General features: G+C 41.4%; 1 protein-coding gene across 4 annotated transcripts in view; it reads right to left on the reverse strand.

Annotated features, from left to right (window-relative positions):
* Positions 1 to 2,437: 2,437 nt before the first annotated feature.
* The window catches only part of eif4g3a (eukaryotic translation initiation factor 4 gamma, 3a), a 67,920-nt gene continuing 48,062 nt past the window's right edge, over positions 2,438 to 22,295 (reverse strand). For all 4 annotated transcript variants that reach the window (XM_053653283.1, XM_053653282.1, XM_053653281.1 and 1 more), the window contains exons 19-34: positions 22,038 to 22,274; positions 20,162 to 20,266; positions 19,919 to 20,054; positions 19,354 to 19,457; positions 18,413 to 18,503; positions 18,197 to 18,302; positions 17,190 to 17,392; positions 15,757 to 15,872; positions 9,041 to 9,213; positions 8,793 to 8,918; positions 7,453 to 7,534; positions 7,133 to 7,231; positions 6,669 to 6,815; positions 5,039 to 5,120; positions 4,570 to 4,716; positions 2,438 to 3,429 (exon numbers count right to left, since the gene is read on the reverse strand). In XM_053653283.1, coding sequence (XP_053509258.1) covers positions 3,248 to 3,429; positions 4,570 to 4,716; positions 5,039 to 5,120; positions 6,669 to 6,815; positions 7,133 to 7,231; positions 7,453 to 7,534; positions 8,793 to 8,918; positions 9,041 to 9,213; positions 15,757 to 15,872; positions 17,190 to 17,392; positions 18,197 to 18,302; positions 18,413 to 18,503; positions 19,354 to 19,457; positions 19,919 to 20,054; positions 20,162 to 20,266; positions 22,038 to 22,274 — 2,136 coding nt within the window. In that variant the 3' untranslated portion in view covers positions 2,438 to 3,247. The remainder of the gene's footprint in view (positions 3,430 to 4,569; positions 4,717 to 5,038; positions 5,121 to 6,668; positions 6,816 to 7,132; positions 7,232 to 7,452; positions 7,535 to 8,792; positions 8,919 to 9,040; positions 9,214 to 15,756; positions 15,873 to 17,189; positions 17,393 to 18,196; positions 18,303 to 18,412; positions 18,504 to 19,353; positions 19,458 to 19,918; positions 20,055 to 20,161; positions 20,267 to 22,037; positions 22,275 to 22,295) is intronic.

Here is a 22,295-nt window from a genome sequence, read left to right on the forward strand (position 1 = left end):
CTGGGTTGTATGACTGTAAGTCATTCCCTTCAAATGCTATTGAAGTTAGAAACGCGTTTAACAATGTCGTATGTAAGTTTAGAGACGGTCCCTTAATTTCCGCGTATCTGCGAATGTCGACCGTCCGTCACGCCAACTTTATACCAGTTGTGTTGGAACGTCTTCTTTCTATTTTATGAAGCATATTGTTCCGATATTGATATATGTATAGATACAGTACGGATATTATAGCATTAAAGCTACTGAAATGTGTTACCCTGCTTTATTCTAAGTCTATAAGTTTAAGATCCTCAAACTCATTCAGGTGGTGTAAAATATTCTCCTTGTTCTTACAGGTTTACCTTTACTCCTCCAGTTTCTGCAGGCTTTTTCCTCATGGAGAAGAAAGGAGGTGGACTCAGAGGTTTGAACCAGTGCACAGTAACTGCTCAGATTACTGTTCTTGGCTGGAGTGAAACCTGATGTGGTCTTCTGTTGTCGTAGTCCGTCCGCCCTAAAAGCGACGGTGTCGTTGCGTTCCAAAATGTTTTTCTGCTCACCACGGTTGTAGAGAGTTATTCACTCACCAAGGTTATTTGAGTTATCGTAGCTTCCCTGTCAGCTCGAACCAGTCAGGCCATTCTCCTCAAACCTCTCTACAAGACAAGACGTTTCCACCTCTAGAACTGCTACGCACTGGATGTTGTCTGGTTTTTGCACCATTCTGTGTAAACTTTAGAGACGTATGTGTATGAAAATCCCAGGAGATCAGCAGTTTCTGAAACACTCACCACCAACAGCCATGCCACAGTTCACGTCATCGTTTTCCCCGAATTCTTGTTTGATATGAACAATAACAAAGCTCTAGACCTGTATCTGCATGATTTTATGCACTGTACGTCTGCCACATGATTGATCTATTGGATAATTGCATGAATGAGGTGTTCCTAATAAAGTGGTCTATGTATGTATGTATATATAACATACACTTACAAAGCACTTTAGTAGGAATACTAGCTAATACTGGGTAGGGCCTTACTTTGCTCGCAAAACAGCTTCAATTCTTCATGGCATGGATTCTACAAGACGTTGGAAACATTCCTCTGAGAGTCTGGTCCATGTTGACGACATGATTGCGTCACGCAATTCCTGCAGATTTTCCAGGTGCACTTTCATGCTGTGAATCTCCCGTTCTACCACATCCCAAAGGTGTTCCACTGGATTCAGGTCTGGTGACTGGGAAGGTCACTGAAGAACATAAATCTCATTGTCATGTTCATGAAACCAGTTTGAGACGACCTTTGCTTTATGACATGGTGCATTATCATGTTGGACGTAGAAGATGGGTAAACTGTGGCCATGAAGGGATGCACATGGTCAGCAACAATGCTCAAATATGCTGTGGCACTCAGTCTGATACTGATTGGTATTAATGAGCCCAATGTGTGCCCAAAAAAACAACAAAAAACATTCCCCACACCATTACATCACCTCCACCCGCCTGGAATGTTGACACAAGGCAGGTTGGATCAATCCATGGTGTCATGCTGTTGGCACTAAATTCTGTCCCTACCATACGTGTGCTTCAGCAGAAATCGAGATTCATCAGACCAGGCTACGTTTTCCCAGTCTCCAGCTGTCTAGTTTTGGTAAGCCTTTGCCCAGTGCAGCCTCAGCTTTCTGTTCATGGCTGACAGAAGTGGAACCTGATGTGGTCTTTTGCTGTATCCAATCAACCTCAAGGTTTAAGGTGTTGTGCATTACGAGATGCTTTTCTGCTCACCACAATCGTACAGAGTGGTTATCCGAGTTACTGTAGGCTTTCTGTCAGCTCGAACCAGCCTGGCCGTTTTCCTCTCTCATCAAACAAGGCATTTCTTTCTACAGAACTGCTGCTCACTGGATGCTTTTTCTTTATTGAACCAGCTACAGACTGTTGTGTGTGAAAATCCCAGATGATCAGCCATTACAGAAACTCAAACCAGCCCATCTTGCACCAACAATCATGCCACAGTCAAAATCACTGGGATCACATTTTCCCCCCATTCTGATGGTCGATGTAAACGTTTCCCGAAGCCGCTGGCCCGTACAGGCATGATTTTATGCATCGCACTGCTGCCAAACAACTGACTGATTAGATAATTGCATGAATGAGTAGGGGTAAAGCCATACCCAAGTCTACTGAAAGCCAAGATCAACCGATTAAACAGGTGGAATCAGGTGTGGCTCCTACACCGAACATTTATGGATAAGACTGGACACACCTGGTGTATCCTTCTTACTGTTGGTAATCATATAGTAATATTCCCTGGATCAGAGTTCCATACAGTTCCCATTCCTTATATAAAGAAATCATTTAGTTTCAAAAGGTATTATAGAAAAGCAAATGTGTAACATTGACATTACGAAAAATCCGATGCCCATTTAAAGAAAAGAACAAAAACCGTGCATTCCTCAATCGATTTCATGATGTTTAATGTATTTACAAAGTTTTACATGTTCTCCAATAGGCGTTTATCACAAGCAGTCAGGGCCGCCATGAAACGGTTTAAACTTGCATTAGTAGCATTTGCATCGAAATCCTTCAATTCATCTAGTGTTCACAATCTTCAGGAAGTTCTCCTATTTGTCAGACCAATGCATTCTTGCATAACCTTTCTTGTGGTGAGAATTTACCCACATTCCACACTGAATAAAAAACAAAAAGGAAAAATAATAGATGCAATTATAATCGGTTACTCGAGAACAACATGACCTGAGAAAAGAGTCAGTTTTTTTTCCTGCATCTTCCCCTTTATGCCAAAATTGTCCTTCCCTCCAGGCTTGTATGACATGAAATTCAGGAAGGGTGAGTACATATTTCTTAATAGCCATTAATATTAAGGTATTTCTGTTATTTCTATCAACATTCCTCTTATTGTGAAGACCTGCAAATGTTAAATAGACTTTATTTGTGAATGTTTAAAAAAATAATAAATTAAGAATTCCGTAACCTGTTTCTTTTAAGTTTCTTCTTTAAAAATAACAAAAAGGAACAAAAATTGTCAAAATTTAAACCAAAAAAATATTCTCTCTCTATATATATGATACAGGGGTTTTAGCGCCCCCTTACTTCCAGAATGGAGTATTTCAGAATTTCCAAAATCAGGCGCTACACCTTGTGTCTGGCCATGAGTGAGAGCGTGTGTGTGAGTTCAGAGGGTACAGTTTTCCATTTGTATTGGCAGCGTGCCTCCACGCATCAGTCGGTGGCCGCCGCCACCTCACATCAATTGTCCTCTGACTCTTCCTCGGCCTCTCGTAACCAGGTGAAGAATGCGGTGACGGACTCCAGCGCCATGTCCTTTCCCCGCTGCTCAGCTGGGTCTTTACTCGTTTCCCACTTGTAGAAAGCATCCTCTGAAATCACGTCCTCATCGTAGAGGCAGTCAAAGAACATCCTTAGCAGATCTGCAAAGGCAAGGAAAAGAATAAGAAAAATGTCAAATTTAGCCTTACAAGTTATTTTCCTTTTCAATGTCTAAAGTAGAAAGAGAAAAAAAAAAAAAGAGCAACACATAAAACTGAGGTCAAACAAACAAATACCAAAAGAATATTAAAAAATAAATAAAAAAAAAATAAAAAGCAAAAATTGTACCAAAAATACTACTAAATAAATATTAATTAATTGAAGAATAAAAAAAAGCACTAAAAAGATATTCCAATATGCAAAAATAAAGCAAACAAAAATAATTATACAGTATTCATTAATTTTAAGAAATACCTTAAAAACCTACTGTATGGTGCTGCTTTAATGATAACGTGTGTGTGTGTGTGTGTTATTATTACACTGTTGTATTGAATCTGAGTGGTCAGAAGGTGTTGATTAATTTACATTACATTTACGGAATTTGGCAGACGCCCTTATCCAGAGCGACGTACAATTATCTCTCTCTTTTTTTTTTTTATACAACTGAGCAATTGAGGGTTAAGGGCCTTGCTCAAGGGCCCAGCAGTGGCAGCTTGGCGATCCAACATCCTCACCAATGAGCTACCACTTCCCAATAAATTAATACATTTTCTATAACAGCAGTTCTGACAAATCAAATCATAGGTCTATATTAATGCACTCCTTCGAATACTGTAAAGTTCCTATAAGTAATAACTCCTTCACAGAGTTGTATGGTGGACGTTAAGGCTAAAAACAAATAAATAAATAAATAAAAAGATCGATAAAAGTTCAGCTTTGTGTAAGAAGACATTAATGGAAGGAATGCAGTGAGTTTTCCCTCCTTGGGAAAGTTTTCAGGACAGAGTCTTGGTGAAGTTCAGAGCACTTATTTTGTCTTATTAACTTCATGAGTGAGGAAAAAAAGAGAGGCGGGTGAGGGAACGACTGTTTATAGCTGCTATAAATGTAGCTGATGACAGGAACTAACCTGTTTAACAGACATTAAATGTGGCTATTAAAAAAAAAAAAAAAAAGTTAAAAAGCACAGTGTCGTTCTTCAATAAATTCAAAATTCTAATCACTGGCAACCTGCTGTGGCATAAGAGGAATAAAACAGTATGGGATGTGCTGTTATTATACACACACACACGGCCACTTACTGGGTGGTTGATCCAAGGTCACTATTAATGCTTGCAGTGCATAAAGTGCTTGTAACTGACGTTCAGTGTCCGAGTTAAGGTACTTTTGTAACACAGGGAGGTGCTTCTGTATGATGGCTGTATCCACTTTGCAGGACGTATTCTCATCTGTGCAAGAGAAGTAAAGCCAGAGAAAACATTTGTCCTGTGGAATGTAACCAGTGCTGCCAGTCTACTAAACCCATCACGTTAATGCGTGCTCATTACGGTCTGCAAGCCAGCTGCTGTGTCTTAATGAGGTGTGCTTAATATGCATATTTAAAAGGGATCAGGGCGTAATTATTGCATGACTGTCAGCTGAGATGCTTAGGAAGCTAAAGAGGGAGAGAAATAACATTATGAATCAAAAGCACAGTGTTGCATGGAGTAAGTTTGCAATTGGGAGTTTTTTTTTTTTTTTTTTTTCCAACTGCATAAAGAACATACTCACCTCGAACAGCTGCCTTACACACTGCAGTCATTAAAGCTCTCAGGAACGGGGAAGAGCTCGTCTCAGATTCCTCCACATTGGCCTACCAGAGAGGAAATATATTATTTTATATGAGATGTTTTTTTTTTAAACGGGGTGTGCTGGTGTTAGAAATGAATCAATGCTGGGGTATGATGTGGCCTGAAGGGAAGCAGTTACTGTTAACACAGTAAAGTTTTAGTTTCCCTCAACCTGCTTAATCACTATTATATCACTGCAACTTGCCAAAATTTTTATCTTATTAATGAACGACACATTGTACTTTTTAAGTGCTTATAGTTGCATTTAATGTTGTGGAGTGTCCACGTAACTAGGTACTTCCTGTTGCCTCTTACGTTACAGCAGTTATAAACAAACATTCCCTCACCAGCCTTTTTCTCCCTCTCCCCAAGTTAATATGACAAAAAAAAAAAACACATGCAGTTTGTCATGTGACAGACACAGCAAGTGTAAACTCCTGTCTTCCGCTCGTGTGTGGAACTAATTTATTACGCATCCCATCTCAAGCACATCGTTGCTAATTCCAAAACGGCACTTTAGAGCTAGTAACGGAGGCTTGAGCCATTGACATGCAGTTATTGGAGAGAGAGAGAGAGAGAGAGAGAGAGAGAGAGCGAGAGAGCGAGAGAGGGGGAGAGGGGGAGAGAGAGAGAGGGAGGGAGAGAGAGAGAGAGAGAGAGAGAGGGAGGGAGAGAGAGAGGGGGAGAGAGAGGGGGAGAGAGAGAGAGAGAGAGAGAGAGAGAGAGAGAGGGAGAGAGAGAGAGAGGGGGAGAGAGAGAGAGAGGGGGAGAGAGAGAGAGAGGGGGAGAGAGAGAGAGAGGGGGAGAGAGAGAGATTGCTGCTACTTCCAGTATAAAATTTGGAGAGTTTGTGCAGAGTTTACAAAAGTTTACAAACTGCAGTTTTGTCATCATTCCACACAAGAGACATCATCTTTACAAAATTGATGTGTTTTCCCGCCCTCTTTTGATTGACAGGATATAATCAGCCCTGATCATCGGATGTTTTTAAACTATCAGCCGACAGCGGGGAAAATAGCCTTTATCGGCCGGTACGTCGGTGCATCTCTAGTTTTTTTTCAAACAAATTGATAATTGTTCACCAGCGTATCACACATGCTCTTTCACACTCTCCTTTTCTTTTTTTCTTGCTCTCGATCTCTCCCTCACTCCAATAACTGCATATCAATGTCTCAAGCCTCCACTTCACCTGGTAGCCACATTACTACCTCGGGTGCACGTCATCTTTCTAATAATTCTTTTATATATATATATACATACATACATACATACATACATACATACATACATACATACATACATACATACATACATACATACATACATACATACATACATACATACATACATACATACATACATACATACATACATACACACACACACACACACACACACACACACACACACACACATATATATATATATATATATACACACACACACACACACACACACACACACACACAGTGTTCCCTTTGCAAAATACATAATCTTTATTTCCTAAATCATACAAATTTGCACATTCTAAAATAATACAAGTGTGCGTGTGTGTGTTGGCCCAGCTTTACCTCAACCCAGTCAAATATCTGCTCATCACTGGCCATGTCCTCTATCAGGAGACGCTCGAGTTGTCTGTGCAGCTCATCCGGGGAGAGACTGGGCATGGGAGGAGCAGAGTGGGCAGAGGAACAATCAGACAGTGTGAACTGCAGCTTCTGGAGGGAGGAAAAATGGAAGAAGAAAAGATTTACAACCACAAAAGGAATGAATGTTTGTGCACATCACATTTTTATTTTGGAACCTAGTGCGTTTTTGTGAATTGAAAATAGTGTCTTTTGCAAAAACAGTGAAGTGAAGTCCTATCTTTCCGGGGAAGATCTTTAGGCTTTTTATGTTGTGTTCTTTACTTGCAGGTACGAGTGAACACTGCAGTTTGTTTGTACCTTGGGAACGATGTGAATACAAAGTGACGTGTACGTCTGTGACCATGTGTGAAGTATGAAAGAACTACCTGAACACCCTGCTGGCTCACCTGCTCGGAGATGAAGCTCTGGAGCTCCTGCTCTTCTGACAGGAAGTCACTCCAGTTAAGCCCTGCCTCCCTCCATAAAGCCCCCACTTTCTTATGGCCCTGGGGCAGGAAAGGATGCATCGACACTATTAGCCGTGGACTGACTTGACCGAATAGCCACAAGAACGTGTTGCTAATGAGGAACACTTTATAAAATGTAGTCCTAAGGATTCGTCTGGGTTTCTACAAATGCCGCATTCTAACATTTATACATATTTTACACGTTCCATCAGGCCACAAAAACAACCATTTAAACATAACAATAATGCTAAAAATCTTACCATTTGTTTGCATAGTAGGTGAAGTATTTCCACCATTAAGTTGCTAGCTCTTCCAACTGGGAGTAATGATTTACTTATTTCACTGCAGAAGACAGAAAAAAAACTACTTTATTATTGCAAGTCACAAATGTCCTAACACACAACGGGGCATGCTGGTATAGGGAAATAATAAATAAGGGTCGGTGTGATGCACCCCAAAGCTGGTTATTCACGCCCGAGCGGGTCTTATTCCTCTTACACCACAACGTTAACAACTGTAACAAAAAAAGGACACGCTATACTTTATCCATTTGTAGTTACAGGTCCAAAACAATTTAGTTCCTGTTGTCGCTTACATCATAACAGTTACATCATTTTAATCCTTTCTGTCCTGAAGACGTTCTCGTTTCACAAGTTACAGCTTTACCTCTGTCTGTTGAAAAGTGTTGACACTGGAGACTCCTAATGCTAAATAAACATATCTTCACAGAAAACGTCACTAGATCAACGATTCATCCGTTTATGTGAAGCGCCAACGATACGAGTCCCTGTGAATGAGGTTCTAACTTTATCCAGCCGATTTTCAGTGTTGTGATGAACTTCTGTTTCGGTGTAATACTTCCGGTTTGCCATCTCCAGTTATTTCAGCAGACGCGTTTGTATTCGTAACAGCATCTATCGAAGGAGCATCGGAAGGAAGGAGCATCCCTACGCAGAAGCGTTTGGGCTCCGATGCACCAGTGAAAACTCGAAGGCGGCGTCTTGTCAGGAGGACAACGGAAGTTAAACTGCGTGTGAACAAAGTTAAATGTTACTGAGATTAGCTAGTGGTTTGATAGCGGTGTTCGTTGGACCTAACAAGCAGCTGACAAGGATTATGTAATGGCTTACTAGCATGCCAACATTAGATACCGTTTATAACGGTGGTTTGCATAGTCGAATAACTATGCTCATGCTTCAGAATTAGCAGCTAACGAAAAATAAATAATTTTGTACTTGAACAAAAGTTTTCTATTTATATTTCCACACGCATGAACGTCCATAAATACTAAGGAATGTCCTTAGGCATCCAAACTTAAAGAACTGCGAGCTATTGCAGTTAGTGGACAGTTTCTATTCAGGAAAGCTGAGCATGTTTTAGCTGGTAATGTCTTCCTCACACAGGTCTCCTTAACAACAACAACAACTCTTGTTAGTACTTTTGATACTTTCAAACATTTACAAGAAACTGCTTAGGAATCAAACCAGAAGTCTCGGACAAGAATAGAAAGTATGCACTATTGCTTACTTGTGTGTTGCAGAATGAGATGGATACAACAACAGCTATTTGAACGCTGCGCTTGGTCGTGTCTTGATCTTACCTAAAGAGTTCTCTCATGGGGATGCCTCCTTCTTTGAGCAGAGGACTGAGCAGCTCAGCCAGATACAGCCAAATGTGAGGAATGTCTATGGCCATGTCATCAGCCATTTCCAGTGTGTCCGCCAAGCTGGAGAGCACAACAAAGCACAAGACTCATTTTCATACCCTCTGTGTATGTGAGACATGAGAGACAATCTGTGTGTAGTTAAGCCCAGGGAAGGAATGTGTATGTGTGGTTTGGAAGCGTACCCTGCATATAGCTCAGCCCGTTGTAGGCTCCCTCTGTGGATCAGCTGGTAGAAGAGTTGCCCAATGTGTTCTCGGGCCATGTGACTCCGTTCCAATGTGGACTCCACCCCCACCCGCACAAATACAGCCAGCTGAGATACCTGCTTCAGCTCCTCCACACACTGTACTGCCTCCTACACACACAGAGAGAACAGTGATCATTTATTAAATGCCCACATATTAGTGAAGTAATAGCTGAATAATTCCGCATTAAATTGCAAGGAGATATAATTTACAGATTCTCACAGGATGTAGCACAGTGAAACAACAACAGCAGCAATGCAAGTGTTAATTTTTTTTTTTTTTACAGCAGGGAAACTGTCCAAAGTTTTTCGTTTTTTTAAATGACTTGATAAGAATTAATCACTCTCACCCTTGTCAGGATGTCCAGGCTAATTCAGAATAAAGTCCATGCCTGGTTGGTGTGATCAGGGCTCTATGGTAACAATTTATTTTAGGATCACTCGTGCTCCTAACTACAAAAATTTAGGAGCACGGTTGAAGTTTAGATTTATTTATTTATTTTTTTAAAAAGAGATGGTAACGTTAACGTACCACAATATAACACACAATTATGACAGAATTTAGGAACATGGTGTGACCATGACAAATTAATTTACCTTCTGATAAACTACATTTTATATTTTCAGTTCATTGTACAGACTGTATGCAAAAAAAAAACAAAACAACCGTTAACCTGTTCCACCTCGTAAACAAATACAATAAACCTCAATGTTCAGTGTTTGAAGTCTGCTCCTCTTAAAGCTACACTATTAGGCATCTTCCAAATTCTCCAAAGCCAATTCTCAACCCGGTGTGTATATATATCTGAATAATCTCATATAGGATGTGATTAGGCGAGTTCATTTCTGATGCTCCGATCAGGATTTTTACAGCTGATAACCGTTTCTTGTCTTCTTGATCGACCGAAACCGATCCAGATACCGATCTTTTTTTGTTTAAACTTTAATCAGGAGGTCTGTCATAAACAGTTAAATGTAAGCTCTCTGCTCATGGTCACTGTTAATTGAATTAAAATAATAGCAATGAGATACTGTTGGCTAATATTTATCTTTAAGTATCTTGAACAATAAAGAATCCTAATTAAAAGTAGACTATCACAAACATGATCCATATTAGGAAAAAAAGCTAATAGCCTTCTAAGGAGATAGTGAACTAAGCTTAATGTCAAACTGATATTAAATGCAAACTATAGTAATTAAACATCATTTCATTTATCATTTTATTTATAGTTTATGAATTTATTATAATGTCTATTTGTTATATTAAATGATTTATTTATAACTAAGCACATTTTCTGTCTTTACATTTTATTAGGTTTTTTCTTGTTTATCGGTTGTTCCTTTTAGATCGGTTCCCCCAGTACAGTGTTGCCATGTCTGCTGATAATATTGTGTTTTGGGGGGATTAAATCAAAACATGGAAACTGGAGTTTACTTTTCTAGTGATATCTGGCAACCGTGAGCTTTAAAGAAGTGAACTTGCTGTCTATTAGAGTTGGTGAAGGGTACTGTATGTTTACTACTCTTGATTATGATTGGCGTTATTTAATAAAGAAGTTTGAATTAAACCCACCTTGTAGCGTTAGCATTATTATTAATTTACTCCGCCCGACGCCGCTGTGTCTACACGAGCAGGTCACAGTTGCAAGTTCAGGTCATTTTGCGTGATCAATAAAAGATGGCGGTTTGTGAGATCGGGAAGTTGAGAGAAGCAGATGATGTACAGAGTTACTCTTTTCATCATAAAGGCTTCTCTGCAGTATTTCCACACTTGTTTGTTTGACTGAGGAGATGAAAAGCAGTATGAAAGTAACTGTTGCGCATTTTGGACTTCCTGTAGTTTTTATTCCTATTGTATTATACAACTCCGAACAGGTCACTCGCACCGGTGCGAACAAATATTTTTTCACAGACTGGTTCGAGCAGGCAGAAAGGCTACAGTAACTCAGATAACCATTCTGAGTAAAATTGTGGATCAGAAAAGTATCTCGGAATGCACAACACGTCAAACTCTGAGGAGGGCTACAACAGCAAAATACTACATCGGGTTCCACTTCTGTTATCCAAGAACAGAAAGCTGAGGCTGCAGTGGGCTCACCAAACTGGACAGTTGAAAACTGGAAAAACGTAGCCTGGTCTGATAAATCTCGATTTCTGCTGAGGCACACAGACGGTAGGATCCAAAACCTGCACCAACTACAGGAATCCATGGATTCCAACCAACCTGTCAACATTCCAGGCTGGTGGAGGTGGTATAATGGTGTGGGGAATATTTTTTTGGCACACACTGGGCCCGTTAAAACCAATCAATTGTTCGTTGAGTGCCACAGCATATTTGAGTATTGTTGCTGACCGTGTGCATCCCTTCATGACCATTTGCTCTGTAGCCACTTATGGCTACTCCAAACAAAATGCACCATGTTACAAAATAAAAGTCTACTCAAGCGGGTTTCATGAACATGACAGTGAGTTCAGTGTTCTTCTGTGGCCTTCCCCGTCACTGGATTGTAATCAAATAGAATACCATTGGGATGTGGTAGAACACATGTGAATTCCGGATGACCGCCAGAGACAGTGCAACAGTAGTGGATGATCGCAGCACTCGCCAAATAGGTTGAGAAAATAAATACCAACGAAGTCAAGTGGTGACATGAGCTGAGTGGAGGTGATATAAGCCACTGCAGAGCTTCAGAGATTCTTCTCACACACTCGCAGTGACCGGGAACTCTGGTGGTCATCCAGAATTCACATAACCACGGTTCCATTTGTAACCAGCGTTCCGTTTCATTCCTCCTGACCGCCAGAGACAGTGCAACAATAGTGGATGACTCATACCAGAAAAGTCACGAGGAGTAACTCCCCAGAAAAGACCAGGTGTCACTGGTGAAGCACAGCCAAGCCCACATCCTGGGATGAAGCAACGTTGACATTACAGAATCTCGAAGGTACAGGGAAAGGACCTCGTTGCCTAAAATTTGGAGCATGCGGTGTTCGCACTTATGTTAGTTGCCGAGTGGTCACGGACAACTTCATGTGCCTCTCCAACACCTCAGGCACACCTGGACCAAAAAGATATCCTGGAATGCTGGGAAGCTCTCTCAAAAGGTCTTTTTATACTCCTCTGACAACCTGGCTTGAGCAAGCCAAACCTGCCTGCGAGTGGTCAAGAGTGTTGCAGCGAGACCGCCCAGTTCTCGCGTCACGTGGCCCATGGCCAGCAAGGCTGTCTGCAGAAATTGTGGAACAGAGAGATCCCACTTTTACAGATCCCAAAGAGTTAGAAGCAGCCAAAAATATACTGGCAGATGGTGTTCTCAGCTCGAGCAACATAGGTAACTGACTCCTATGCTTTCTTCAGAAGGGAATCTGTGCGGCCACATCGAGTGCTAGGACATCGGACGTTCCGGGGTAGTGCCTCGTCCGGTGACACCACCAATATGGCGACCGGCTGTTCAACCTCGGGTACATTCCGCATCCCGATGGATTCCACTTCTGCCATGGAAGCTAAGGTGTGAGCGGTCTTGGAACGCCTCTTGGCCATCACTGGCCCTTTGAGGGCATTTGAGAATTCCGTAATAAAAGTCGTTACATGCAGATAGTAAATGAGTCATTAGGTGAAGGCCTGTGCAAAGACACACTGGACTGAACAGGGTGTGCAGGGCATTCATCCAGGCAAAGGCGAGCCACCGCCATCCGAAACACCTCCAATGTGTCATCCATCTGAGGTGGGGCCGTCCCCGATGAGTGGAGAGAGCAATTATCAGAGCCACCGACTAACGTGGACCCTATCGGCTTGTCCCGAAGCCCAGCGACATCAGTGAGGAGATGGTCCTGAAAATGTGTTTCAGAAGCACATGTAGTCTCCTCGCAAGAAGAGTGCGAACAAGTGTCCCCAATGGGAGCCATAGTAGAAGCAGGAACTGAGTCTGTTGGTTGGAGGGCCTGCAAGAGACACTTCAGCTCTGCAATGTCTGAAAAAAGGCCAACCACCTTCTTTGATAACAGATGTCCTGCCAAATGATTTCCCATAGAGCTAGATCTTCTTTTAGCTGAGGGAAGGCCAGTAGCTGCTAAGGCACGGCATTTCTGAGCTATTTGACTCAAACCCAAACTTGATTCCAAAGTCTTAGCGTCCCGGTTGTGGTCCAGCCCAGCCAAATGCGGCCGTCTCTCAGACACCGGGAGCAAACTACAATGCGGACATGGGTCCGCAAGTGCTTCCTTCAGATGCTGAACACGCAGGCATGATGGACAGAGATCATGCTCATCATCGGGAAGAAGCTCGTTAGGGCAGAGCTTACAATTCAAGGGATAGCCAGTAGAAATGGAGCTGAAAACCACTGACACTAAAGTGGAAAGCCTCTGGGTACAACCACAAGGAGAGCCAGTAAAAAAAAATAATCCAATTAAATACTCCAAACCCCCGGATGAACCGCGAGGAGAAGAGAGGAGAGCACACGAGCTTTGAATAAAAAAAAAGTCAAACAACACCCGCAGTTAGGACCGGCAGGCACAAGAACACCACAGTATATAGCGCGAGACAGCAGGTTAACACAACTGGCTAACTAGCCAAAGTGGGCAATATGCCTTGGAATAGAACTGTGAGGTAAGCGGCACACCGCGCAGAGAAAATCCCGAAGGAAAACAACACGCTCCACAGCAAGCGGCTCGTAGCCGCGATGCTAAGGAAAAAGCCTGTATTTACCGATGGCGAGCAATCCGGAAAACAGACAAGTTTTCCAGTCAGACAGCGCAGTGCCAAACGTATCACCACAACTTGGGAGGACGAATTTTCACTACTCAGAGAAAGCTGCACTTGACGATGTGATGGAAAAAAAATTTATGTTCGACCTAATCCAAAAGCGAGAACCGCGAAAGAGGTGGAGTGCTGGGCTGCAGTGGCTTAGATCACCTCTGCTCAGCTCATGTCACCAAGTGACTTCGTTGGAATTTACGTTCTCGACCTATCTGGCTGGTGCTGCGATCATCCACTTCTGTTTCACCGTCTCTGAATGAAACAGGAGATTCACAGCGTGAAAGTGCACCTGAAAAATCTGCAGGAATTGTGTGATGCAATTAGGGATGTCACGATACTCGATACCAAGGTGTGGTTTAAAAAAAAAAATAAATAAAAACTTTTTTTTTTTTTTTTTTTTTAAATAAAATATACTCCTAGAGAATATCCTCCTCTGACGAATACTGGCAAAAAGAGAGAGAGATTTTAGTTATCAAACACTGTCTGACAATGACTAATAAAACATTGCTAAGTGCTAATAACAAGTGCTAAGGTGCACTCCTAAACGCACGCATGCGCATGTGCACACAAACACAGCTTATACTCTGAAAGCAAGCATTAGTTTAAATTCACTGATACGGTGTCAGGCCAGAAAGATTTATTAAAAGCATGAACATGTGAATAATTATTAGTGACGTTAGGCTACATTTAGCGGACAGGACACGGGCTGAATGGCGATGCATGGTGCCCATTCGGAGGTAGTTTATAACATTGCAATGCGTTAGCAGCTTTAACAAATAACGCTAACATTACATGGAGCATAACGTTAGCTGGTTTCACGGCCACAATGCCAGCTGTCTCAAACAAACATAATATAGGACCGTCTTTCAGGTGCTTCGCCAAATTCCAGGCGTTTCCTTGCTTTGCTTGAAATGAACGATAGCAGCGGTTGCACCAACGCTACCTTTCCTCTCAACGAGCTTTCCTCTCTTTTCCTCTCAACGAGTCGGGGCGGAGCTAAACTTGTCGCCATTTCTGTAGTTTTTCCCGTGTGCTTGTAGTTGTTGTTCACCACTTGTGGACCGACTAAAAACACTTGCACGTATTTGCTGCCCCCTTCAGTTCCGGAAGAATTGCAACCTTGGTACCTTCATTACCAACGGTACCTAACCTACTGCAGAAAAACAAGTACCGTCACCTTTTAACAATGTTGGTACCGAAGTATTGGTTCTTGTGACATCCCTAGAGGCAATCATGTCAACATGGACGAGAATGTCAAAAGGAATGTTTCTAACGTCCATGCCATGAAGAACTGAGGCTGTTTTGAGAGCAAAGGGAGGCCCTACCCAGTATTAGTATAGTGTTCCTAGTAAAGTGCTCTGTGAGTGTATATTATAGAAAATACAAACAGTTGTTTGCTCACCAGCATATCTTTTTCTCTCTCGAGGTTAATAGCGCAAAAACCAAAACAAACAACCCCCCCCCCCCAAAAAAAAACCAAAAAACACAGCTCGTCATGCTACAAAGAATCCAGAAAGCACAAACTCCTCTCTCCTGAAGACTCCTTCTGTCAGGAAACTTACTGACACTTACAAAGTGCTGACCCCTGAGATTCCCTCCTTAAATGTCTCCAAAGAGAACACCATACCACAACAATACTTATACATTTTCTTTGTTAAACACATTAAAAAAAAGTTTACTATTAGAAAATCAATACATACCTTCTGATTTGAGAACTCGACCTTGCTGTGGTATAAACTAGTAGAAAATAATGCTTATTTATGCTTAAATTATGATACTTAACCATCATCATAAATACTAAAACTAATACAATAATTCTAAGCTTTATAAGAAAGAAAAAAAAAGGCAAAAGATGCTTCAGACCAGAGTAAAAGTGCAGGAAAAATAACCAAACAAACCTTGTAGTCGTTAATGTGCAGGAACTCATCAATGATGGATTTAGACTTCCTCTCCATCTCCTCCTCGGACAGGGCAGGCTTTACTGGAACCGCGCTCGCTGAGCTTTCTTTTTTTACTGTTAATGGAAAGCGAGACAAAATTACGTGTTACAATATGTGATGTTTTTGGTTTGTGTATTTCTTCTCTTCTAAAAACGTTCATACAAAAAGACAGAGAAAGGGGTGTCTGGCGTAAAAAGAAAGACGGTTATACAGAAAAGAACCTTATCCTCACAGTTATGTTATGTATGGTGGAGGATCTGTTTCATAACCATTTTTTTTTAAACCCATCTTTACCAAGGCTGCCAGTAATTCTGCAGATGCATGTCAAGCACATCATCAAATCCCATGATAACCAAATGATAATGTTCACCCTAAACTTGAAGGAAGAAAACTAAGGCTTAAAAAGCACTGTGGAATGTGAAATCGTTAATACTAATAGCTTCATAGTCACGTTGTCTAATTTATATATAGTATGGTGCAAAAGTCTTGCACATCCAAAGCAATGCTGTAGAGCAAAGATACCTTCAAAAATAATGAAGTTACATTAAAAAAAAACAAAAACACCACTATAAAGAGCAGTAAACTGTAATAAACTAAACAACGTTAATACTTTGCTTTAACCCTCCTATTATTTTATGGATCGATTTGACCCATTTCCTCATCTGAGATATCTGAAATATAATCCGAGTCCTGAATTTGTAATGTAAATATTTCTTATGGCTGGTCTCGGACAAGCCGTGATAAAGGTTTTACTGTTTTAAGCTGCTGTTTGTGTGTGTATTTAATCTGTGGAAGTCATTTTGATGGATGTAAACCCCCTGCACTAGGGTTTACTGAGCATCTTGGAAAATCTGCACAGTTCTTCTGGAGACTTTGTCACATTGACTTCTTTTTCTTCTTCTTCAAAACCCAGCAGCTTTCCTCATGTTTTTTTGTATGAACAGTGGTGTTATATGTTGCTTTCTTTACTGACATACCCACACATTTTCTGTAACATTTTTTCCCCCCTGACTCAATAAATGCAAAACTCGTAAAACAAACACGTATAACAAAATATCTACTAACAAATAGGGTGCTTAAGACTTTTGCACAGTACTGTACATTCTATGGTCGGAGTCTTTGTGGATTTGCGTGTGCAATAAATCGTTTGTTTCAAATAACTGCAGCAGTGTAGTAATTAATCTGAAGAAATGTCAGGGGGTGGGTTTGATGAGAGGTACAGTTTAGTGCCTTTAATATATTTGGTTGGTGCAAAGTGGATGTGATGAAGTAGACACCACAACCTGAAGAATTCATGACCGCTGAAGTGTCTTTGAGAGATAGTACGTGCTTAAATAGATAAGAAATGTGCGTGCGCATGCCTGAGCAGAAGAGAGTGTATGCTATCTCACATGGATCCCGGGACTGGCTGTGGTCCGTGCTGCTTCTGTCCTCGGGGACGCTCGTTTTGCGGGGTGCGGCTTGTGTCTCTCGGCAGGGCTCCTCTGCAGCCACACTCTCCACCAGCTCCTTATTGCTGCTGCTGCGATTGAGGAGCCTTGAGGGGCCTGAACTCTGAGGCTTCTCACTTCGCTCCCGACCACAGCTGCCTCGACTGAGAATGACGCAGACAGGCGGAAAGAAAAAAACAAAACAAAAAAAAAAACCCAAAACAAAACGCTGAGCTATTTTTAAAAACATGATAAACAAGACAAGAGAAACCACAGTAAGGCTCAATTACTGTAAGTAAGAAAAGTGCAGAGAGGTTAACTGGGCTATGCGTGTGCCAGCTGGCCGAGTACGGAGTCAGAAAGGACACAAAAGTTGTCTTTTTTCAGAGACCCAGTTAAGAATAATGAATCGGATGACCTAACATCTCAAGCCAGTCAATTTCTGGCAAAGAGGCAACTAATGAAAGCCTCCACTGTCTGCTAGCTTCTAACAAAACTAGTATCTATTAAATATATATTACCAAGCCATATGTTAACAATCCTAGCACCCATATGACTCAATGCACTCTAACCGCTCAAAGTTAAAAAGTCACTGTGTGGTAGGTAACCTTCAGGTACATGGAAAAGAAGTCCTGTTAATCACCTGGCAATGTCCATACGGCAAAATGAGAAGAAGATTCTCTTTATACATTTCAGTACTAGGTATTAGACGAATATTTTGTTTGATGGCAAGGTCAGAGATTTTACGGACAAGAAGTCGACTCTCTCGTTTGTTCAATTATGTGCAGTGGGAAACCAAACCAAAAGCATCCGTTTTGAAAGAGCGCTAAAAAGATCCAAAAGGTCCCTAAGACTCAAGATAAGACGTGAACTAGGTATCAACAGGTTGTGTAACAATTTAAATAGCAAACCGTACATAACTATCTTGCGTACTGTAACACAACTGGTGAGTTTGGGAGAGTTATTACCTCACTAGAGGGCGTCTGGAGTCTGGGTCGGGGGTTTGGGCCGGGGGCAACGTGGACGACTGCAGAGCCGAGTAGCGGTTCAGAGTACTGCTACCCGAGTGTGACTCTGCAAGAACCCACACAAGGAAGGATGAATCAGGCAGTCAAAAACACAAATTAAACTCTCGCATTTTAACAAAAAAACCCCATGTGTCTCTAAAGTAGGTAGATACCCACCAGAATTGCTGGCTTTGGCTCCTCCACTGCTGCCCTTCACCCAACTGAGCTGAGCCCTGGGCCCCAGCTGGATCTTATCATCAAACTGAGACTGAAAGCGAAAAACAGAAACGGATAAATACGTCACTGAGTAACTTGTGTTTACGTAGTGAACTTTCATTTATCTAATCCTGAGGTCAATTCAGAGAACAGCAGTTTGCTTCATACCACTACATACACCCAGATCATTACATTTTACCTTCATCAAAAATGCATTTAAATACATACTAATCAAAAATACCATTTTTTCTTTCTTTCTTCAATACTTTGATAAGAGTGTTTCCATTCACTTAAGTGATCTGATAATGGGAAAACTTCACAGCTGATATGAATAAGACCTCTCAGAGTAAAATGCAGGTCTTGAAGTGAAGAATGGGGAAAAAGTGCTTTAGAGTCGTCTCAAACGTTTTATTTATTTATTTATTTATTAAATCAAGGAATTAAATCAGCAGACAAATGTTTCCAGCAAGGGCTGACTGAGGATGCGGTGTTCATTTGATCACAATATTGTATGACGATTGTAAATACGAATAAACAGATTTCAGTTATAAAGTCTTTCCAGTCACAGCGGACTGCTCGGCGTTGACTCATGCATCAACCACTTTCAGGAGCGCTGGGTCCCAGGTGTCCGTACACCTTTAATGACTCTGCTGGAGTGACCGATCACAGAATAAGCAATTTCTGGGAGCTAGTCCTCATCCGCCCGTGGCAAAACCAATATTTAAATTGGTCTGTGGCTCCAGTTCTTTGAATCGCACCAATGTATCGTGTTTTATTCCTAACTTAATCGTTCATGTTATCCATTTCTTTTCAGATGGTTGGAAGGATAAGTGAAATATACTACAGGGCTGCTCTGAACTGGTGCTGCATACATGAGATGAGCGGGTACATAACGAACAGACCTTGGAGATCTTGGGGATTTTTGTAGGGTCTATGGTCCTGCTGTTCTTGGTCATCGGTACAGTGCTCCAAGTCTCTTCTCTCGGACCACGCTGATCCCTCGGTTCTGTAAACACCATGATGACATTTAAAACTACTGCTTTATAACCTCATTCTCACACACACACACGCACACAATAGAACCTGGCATGCCTGCTGTTGTAGCTTTATCTTTCCCTGGTGAAGTCTGTGTGAGGCTTAAGTAAAGCAAAACACATGCACAGGAAATGAATACTAGCTCCAAATATCTTCGTTTCTCATTTCATCCGAAGACAAACACGGGATAAGTAAATAAAGAAGTATATAATGAACTAATTTACTGACTCGGTCGTGCCATTATATTCCTCAACCAGGCTGTTATCAACCTAATACAAACTTTAACGTAATGAGGTCATAGGTTGAAAAAAAAAAACCAAACAAACATGTACAGTAAGTTTACTTTACATTGTTTTTATGTCCATGAACTAAAGCCGTGTAACATAAGCCTGTCCTCAAACCATTTTATTAAAGCGTGATGCTGCTGCTGACCTGGCCTCCTTTTATCCTTGGACAATAGCTGCTGGTGGACCTTCCTCTGCTCTTCCTGTTCCTCAATCCGGGCCTCTTTATGGATCTGCTCGATGGTTTTGGGGCCCTGATCAGCCCTGCGCGACACCCAATTATGCTAAAAGCACAGAGATACAGGCATTTCATCAAGTTATACCCATTCACAAAAATGAGGCATATGAACATGACAAGCAAATGAACATAAACACACTAACAAACACACACCAATCTCAGGTCGATCACATCTTGTACCATGAAGCGGATTCGGGATGATGTCTTGCGCTCTTTGACAATTTTCTCCATCTGGTTGAAATACTGGTCCATGCGAGGCTATTCAAGGACACAGAGCACAGGCTAATCAAAAACACTGACTGGGTTGACTTCAATCATTTCTCACACACAAACGACTACCACAAACTACCACGAGTAGTTTCTTTACAACATACAAACAAAAAGCCACAAACCACTCGCTCGTCCGTACTGTATCTGATTTTCTCTCATTGCGATATAGAGCATCGTTTGGCCGCAGAGGATTTCTTACTTAGAAGTTCAATTCCTTTAAATAAATACACAAACAACTGAACATATCTGCAAATAAATAAAACCCATATCACTTCTTAAAAAGAAAACCCTAAAGAACAAATGGTCCATAAACACCGACTTCCCTGAGCCAGGTATTGAGGCTGAGACTGACTATTGCCATAAAGGCAGGAGCAAATACAGCGACAGCCAAGCTCAGCTAATCATAGGAAATGAAACAAACTCTCTCTCATCTGGGAAACATCTTGTTTGAGGGGTATAATCTTACACATGGTCACTGCTGGAAAATACTCAAATACACAAGTCTTTACCCCACCCCCATCTTCCCAGGGAAAATTAAACACTTTCAGTGTGGTCAAACTCGGCACTTAACCCTTAACCAATCACAGCCTGTGCCACGCCCGTGAAGGGGATGAATAGCTGTGGAGTCGAATAAATAAAAAAAACTAGGGAAGGTAAGCACATCGAAAGCGTTTATGTTCTTCACTGTAGAAAATGAGCTATTTGTGATGTTAAACACTTAGTATATGCCCAAATTTAGTTGTTCTAGTATATTAACACACCATACAGACTCTGATTTTAGCCCAGGGGTGTCAAACACGGGCCTGGACGGCCACGCAATTTGCTAAGTGGTGTGTTAAATGAGGTAGAAAGCTGAACTCTGCACTACTGCAGCCTTCCATTACTGGAGTTTAGCCCGTTAGCTGCTAACGATTAGAGTAGCCTAACTAGCTAGAATATTTCCTGATTAAAAACAGTTACACGGGACATGTACTATGCATCGCATGCTTAACATCACTGTATAAAATTAGCCATTTGAGAAGAAGCAAAGCTTTAGATGCACCAGTTATGTTTTTCCACTCCATTCCACAGTCACAAAGCAATCGTGGCAGGCGACTGTGATTGGCTAAATGCTGGCTAAATGCTGTTTCCCCTTGGGATCCCAGATGATTCACCTTAATTCGCATAAAATTATCATTTTTGACATTTGTATTTGGGATACTCAATTTTTTTAAAATCTGAAATCTTAGTGTTAACCCAGCAAGTTCAAAACAAAGGAAAAAAAAAAAAAACAGATAAAATGTAAAATGTATTAATACGACAGGAAAATGTATTTCATTTCATGCAATTCAAATATACAAAATTCATATTCAAATACTTTTGTCAGCTCCCTTGCTCCATACAAACAAACCCTTATCCACACTCATCCCACCAATTATGCCCAATAACTACCACCCTAAGGGTATATATAGAGGAGAAAGGGTCAAATTAAATGAAAATGAAAGAATTAAATGATGCTGGTTAGAGCACATTTTTAAACTGCTGCTCTAGCACTAAAGGTACTGTCAGTGTGTTAGTACAAAGATTCCAGCAGGTAGTGCTCCAACACACACCTGCAAGTACTCTCGAACAACAGCAGGTCTTTTATTCCTTTTATACAGCAAAAGTATTTCCCTCCCCAGCCTCTTTTCCCCCCCCTTCTCTTCAAGCAGACAAAATAAACCTTAGCTTGTCACGTTAACTGCACGTTTCTGACCGTTATAAAGCACCGAAGCGTTACCTTGGCCTTCTCGAAGTCCAGGTCCTTGCCGATGGTAGTGAGAAGCCTGCAGAGACACTCGAGGCTCTCGTCATCATGGTTCTTCAGCAGCTTCACCACACAGTCGTGCATGATGGCCTCTGTTAGCATGCGCAGCTTAAACAGCTCACCGATGAACTTGATGTTGCCAGTGGAGCGCCGTCTCGCTTTGTCCTTCGCCTCCTCCAGCTCCTCCTGCAGGCGGTCCTTCTCAATGGTCTGGGAGAATAAATAATAGAC

This window comes from Ictalurus furcatus, chromosome 21 (assembly GCF_023375685.1).
Source record: "Ictalurus furcatus strain D&B chromosome 21, Billie_1.0, whole genome shotgun sequence".
Lineage (NCBI taxonomy): Eukaryota > Metazoa > Chordata > Actinopteri > Siluriformes > Ictaluridae > Ictalurus > Ictalurus furcatus.